At 38.9% G+C, this 5945-nt stretch overlaps 1 protein-coding gene across 1 annotated transcript in view; it reads left to right on the top strand.

Moving 5' to 3' along the window:
• The window catches only part of best4 (bestrophin 4), a 6674-nt gene extending 1502 nt beyond the window's left edge, over positions 1-5172 (top strand). The window contains exons 4-9 of the mRNA XM_035670978.1: positions 3645-3799; positions 3876-3953; positions 4099-4251; positions 4326-4406; positions 4492-4646; positions 4742-5172. Coding sequence (XP_035526871.1) covers positions 3645-3799; positions 3876-3953; positions 4099-4251; positions 4326-4406; positions 4492-4646; positions 4742-5012 — 893 coding nt within the window. The 3' untranslated portion in view covers positions 5013-5172. The remainder of the gene's footprint in view (positions 1-3644; positions 3800-3875; positions 3954-4098; positions 4252-4325; positions 4407-4491; positions 4647-4741) is intronic.
• The last annotated feature ends 773 nt before the right edge of the window (positions 5173-5945 follow it).

Consider the following 5945-nt stretch of genomic DNA (forward strand, 5'->3'; position numbering starts at 1 on the left):
ACAAAGAAGAGAAGGACTTTCTCGCAAAGTGCAATGATTTAAATGTGTGTAATTAACAGGTGGGAGGGTTACTTTAAAGGTAATCTGAGATACAATTACTAACGTACCTTTTAAAAAAGTAAGTGCTTCAAACTGTATCCAATTATCTCCATAAAAAGCACCCTGTATTCACAAATCAGAAATTATAGGAAAATTCATGTATTAAAAAAACAGTAATTGATCGAACCAACCTATGATCCAACGAATGCGAAGATATTAACCACAGTAAGACTCTTACCTTGATGGGCTGTCTCTTCTCGTCAAGCCGTTCGTTGGATGCACCTCAAACAGGGCATATGAATATATATAGAGTAAGCAAACAAAGATGAAGTACAGAACAGCTCTATTCCCACTGCTTGAAGAAACTCCCATGAGCAACATCTTCTATGTCTCTTGGGAGTGAAGAAGCAGCAGGAAGTGAATTTAGAGAAGCACATGCACTAGGAAATACTCTCAATAAAACCAGACAGTACTCAAATAGCAAATGACTAGATCTGCGCCTGCTTATCCATCGGGGACTTATACACGAAGACATTATATAGCTACAAAAAATGGTAAACAATTCTAGATTCAGTACTATCATCCTTCAGTGGTAAATACAAAAAGATCAAAATAAATCCCACACCTACAACCCTTCAACATCTCCTCATCGCTATGACTGGACAGATTCGTACTCCCCTATGTCAGATCAATACTTGAGAAGGCTAATCTAGTAAACCATGTGTCCTTGTTGTAACGACTCAGCAATGAACAATCCAATATCAAAAATGGCTCTTAAATGGGCTTGACATAATGTGATAGAGCGATGCAGTTATAGACTTATGCCAAACAAAGCTAAAATTATCACAACGCAACATTATCCAAACACCATTACAACTCAGACGAGACGAAAGGATAAAAAACAATTATACATAGAATATGAGATATTAGAGACACATATAGTCAAGATAAGTGTTGGAGTATGTATAAGTATCATACAGTGTGCTAAGACATAACAAAAATAATATTATATTTAGTCTACTAATATCGTTCCTGATTCTAGCATCTTGCATATGAACTTGTATCTTGTGGTAAGTGAATTTAGCTGATTCTGCAGCCTCAGAATGCCAAGAGCAGCAGAGAAAGCACGTACTGACAGCTCCCAGGTCGGAGCATGCTCATGTATAGCTGCACTTGCTACTACTGTACGTCTAGACCTAGCGAGGGGAGGCTCTCGGCGAGAGGAGAAACGGCCCTGCACCCTCCAGCCACTTGCTTCTAACACACAGCATCATGCCTCTTTCCAACCTGAGTTTATTACTAACACATATTATAAATCTCCTCATATCATCAAATCTGTCTAATCTTGTGTGTCAAGGATTTATCCGCACGACACCTACGAGCTGCAGCACGACCTTTAGATGGAGTCGCGTGACACCTTTCGATTATAATCTACAAGACAAAGTACACTGCGGAGTGGCATAGACAACAGGATCTCGTAAACAAATCGGGAGTGGCCAGACAATGAAAAGTGGATAGAGGTGTAGAGGCCAGCGATTGGTAAGTTCGAACGTGTGTAAGAGTGATCTGACATCGCTCTAACTGTTCCATTTAAGTGATTGTATAGTGCTCGTATTTACTTACTTATCCTCTATATCCGAATACCCCGTGTGGGAAATTAAATCCCTGAATGTTTGATCTCTATGTATTTACAGGAGCTGAAATAAACTTTTATCCAAGAGGCAAGTGCAAGCCTCCTGTCCATTATTGACTGGATAAGCAGTCCCTCGGTGTACATACAACAGTAGGAATATGAACTTTCTTTACTTGATGAAGAACTTATTTTTACTTCGTATCTTAATGATTATAACAAGTGTGACCAACTTTAGTCCCATCTATTGGGATGTGAACAGTGTAACGTAGCAAGAGGCATAGATACTTCAAATATTACTCTCAAGATGCAAAACTGACTTGAGTCGCACCGCATGTTTTTATTCTTTGCAGGTAGGCATGCTGTCACCTCATCTTCATCAAGCACGAGGTTTACCAAGCACGGACATCACGCACACGGTACTCTTTCTTTGCTTCTGGTGATACCCTCTGTGGCCACGACGGAGAACATTCTTCTGAATCCCCTGACACAGGCACAACCGAACTCCAGCATCTGTTTGTACGTCGTCTCGTGAGTGTACTACCCCTTAGTTAAGCATCTTCTTCTACACTGGTGGGTAATAAGACGACGTGTATCGACGTATTCAATTCGCTGTGTTTACAGATTTGGATTATAACGCAGGTTGAGTTCAAATATGAAGAAGTGAGCATTTCGAAGCTTTTACCCCTCTGATACAGGTGCTGCGTGGCTGAGGAGAAGTGAACTAAGCGCCTCCGTCATCTCGTTCACATCCACCCTCCCACTCTAAACAGCAGGTGACTCAGTAAATTATATAGAATGTAGCTACAACTCTGAAACGTGGACCATTACAAGTTCACTTCATATCATGCTCACACTAGCTTACCATTCTTTTACCTCTGTCTTTCTCCCCTGGTTCCTTTGTTATGCGCACGCAATTAGCTGGCTGGGTCACAGGGAACTAGATAGCTAGTTCAGGTGGAACAGAATGCCATGAGCTGTGTCTGAGAAAAGTCCAAGTGAGTGAGGGTTCGCAGGCCTCTCCGATCTCTCAGAGTTTGAGACGATGACGACTGTTGAAGGCTAACAGAGCGCAAAACAAGTTGACCGTAAACACTCATTGGGGTCCTATAATCGCCCTCAATGCTTCTCTTCCATGCAGTTACTACTATCTATCCTTCCAAACTCACAACATGTACGGCCAAGGAATAATCAGAGACACCAGAGGGTTACTTTAAAAGTGTAATCTGATACAATTACTAATTACCTGTTAAAAAAGTAGTCTGTAAACTTATCCAAGTATCACAATATTAAAGTAAGGTACCTTGATTACTTTCCGTTACTTTTGGATCACCTCAACACAAAATATGAATATAAAGACAAAAGAGAAGAAGAATGAGTGAGAAGTATTGATGTAAGAATATTCAATAAGACAGCTGAACAATGAAACCTATCAGGGAAACCAAGATTTTAAGCATCAAAAATGTAAATTATAATCCCCATTTAACGTCAAATACACTGATTAACATTCGCTTATCTGGAAATGTTATTATAATAATAATAAACATTATTTGTACAGCACAAAACAAAGTTACAAAGTACTTTAAATGGTTGAACCAGAATTAAATCATGTCAGGTTTGCAATGACACAAATAAAATCATAAAAAGGAATAAAACACCAAACAATGACGTAAGATAAAAACAATAATAATAAAAACAAAACAGATAAGGCTTGTTGGAGATAAAACAGTGTGCTAGCATTTACAAAAAAAGCTTTATTGTTACAAAGATACATTTTAAGAACTGATTTAAAAGATGTTACTGAATCTGCAGCCTCAGATTCGCCAGGTAGGAGGTCCAGAGCTGAGGGGTCCGGACTGTAAAAGCCTGCTCACTGTCAGTCTGAGCCAGGAGCTCTGGGCCAATAAGGGAACAGCAATATATATAAACATATTATAAATCTCCTCATATCACAAACTGTCTAATCTGTGTGCAGGATTTATGACGACACACGAGCTGAAACATTTTGAGTCGCTACACTCTGATTTCAACAAGTACTGGATGCCTCTGACTTGGTTCTCAAATCTGGCGTCCAAAGCGAGAGAGGAGGGTCGGGTGAGGGATGACATCGCTCTGAGACTGCTGATGGATGTGAGTGCTGTATTTTACTTATTATATATGTACAGTGTGGGAAATTAAATCCTGAATGTTTGATATGTATTTACAGGAGCTGAATAACTACAGAGGCAAGTGCAGCCTCCTGTTCCATTATGACTGGATAAGCATCCCTCTGGTCTACACACAGGTAGGAACAAGAACTTCTTCTTCTCTGAAGAAACTTATTTTTACTGTATCTTAAAATACAGTTACACTTTACCACTTTTATACAAATAAATTCAAAAATTCATGACAAAACTGACTTGATCCCGGCCTTGTTTTTATCTTTGCAGGTGGTCACTATAGCAGTTTACTCTTTCTTTGCCTTCTGCGTGATTGGCCGACAATTTCTGAACCCTGAGAAGGGCTACAAGAACCACAACCTGGACTTGTACGTCCCTGTTTTCACCCTGATGCAGTTCTTCTTCTACACTGGCTGGCTCAAGGTCAGACGACACATTCATGTTTTAAGATTTTCTTTTGATTTCATGAAAGAGTGATTTAATTTTCCTCTCTGTAGGTGGGGGAGCTGATCATCAATCCGTTTGGCGAGGACGATGACGACTTTGAAACCAACCAGCTGATTGACCGAAACATTCAGGTAATCCCCTCAATGCTTCTCTCCACTGCAGTTACACTCCCTAACACTTACATATGAGTCCTTATCTGCTTTCTCTCTCCTGTAGGTGTCGATGCTGGCTGTAGATGATATGTACCAGAACCTGGCTCCAATTGTGAAGGACAAGCACTGGGCTCAGAGGCATTTCTCCATCCCTTACACTCTGTCAACAGCAGCAGAGACTCTCAGACCGGCCTTTAAAGGCTCCACCTTTGACATGAGGTATAGTTTCAGTGTGTTTTATATGCTGCTGCACAGTCCAGTAAAATCTCAAGCACTGGTAAGACTTGAGCTTAAAATGTCTGCCGTATTTGCAGGATGAGTGCAGAGGACCTGGAGATTCACCAGCCTGCAGACACTCCTGGGAAGAAACAGTATTTACCTCTTAAGGGCTCGTTGGGCGATGGTCTCGACAGTCTTCTGCAGAGGGGCAAAGGTATCCTGCGAGGTGGGAGCCTCCCCTCTCTGGTCGATGTCTCATCACACCCAAATGAGGAAGATGATGCCGATGCTTCGCCTGATTATGACATCAATGCCACCAACCACAAAAAACAAGAGAGGGCATTCATTAAAGTTGTAGTGGAATAAAACTAGTCACAATTATTGATGAACCAAGAATGTTTTATTATGACTCATATTTTATTTGAGGTAATAATAGGCACAAACCAAAAAAAAGATTTTATGTACATATACACATATTTTAAATACAGTAAATGGATACATTTCCACTTTCACAGTATTAAACCAAGAATGATTTTAATAACTTTTATTGTATAAATGTTCATTTGAAACAACTAAATTAAATTGTGAAATAAAATTGAAATGATTTTGAGTATTCAGTGCTTTAACTTTTCATGTGTGAGCATTGTCCAAACATATATGATCTTAAATTATAATTCATAGTGAGAGCACAGACATATCTTCTAAATGCTTTAAAATGATCTTTTGGTAGTCAAGTCCAGTCATCCACATCATGAATCAGTCTAATTTAATTCACCGTTATCAAGTACATGTGATAAACACAGTAGTGTCCTCAGATATAAAACACTGTTTCCAGGGTCCAGATTTTATATAAAGTCTGTAGGCGATTGGTGAAAGAAATACTCAAAATATTTGCTTTAGTAAAAGCAGTAAAAATATTCCATTACAAGTAAAAGTCCTGAAATGAAAATGTTAATTAAACAAAAACACAACGGTTGTATCGACAAAACATACTCAAATTAAATTAATTAAAGTCCTCTTTATGGTGAAATCATTATATAGATTACATACTTGGACTATCATTATAGATTAGTTAATCAAACAGTTAATCAATCATACTTTACATACTGCTGGGTGCTTTACTATACACTGCTACATCATATTTTATAAGATGATCGTATGATTTATAAGTAAACGCTAAACTTCATGTAACTAGTAACTATGGCTTTAAAATTAAAAAGTCAAAGGTCTTTCCTTTAAGGTGTAGTAGGGCACAGTCTAAAATAAGAAGTGAAGTACACCCTCCTTACAGACTCCACC

This window comes from Morone saxatilis, unplaced genomic scaffold (genome assembly GCF_004916995.1).
Source record: "Morone saxatilis isolate NCDOM2014 unplaced genomic scaffold, NCSU_SB_2.0 Contig23, whole genome shotgun sequence".
In the NCBI taxonomy this organism is placed as follows: Eukaryota; Metazoa; Chordata; class Actinopteri; family Moronidae; genus Morone; species Morone saxatilis.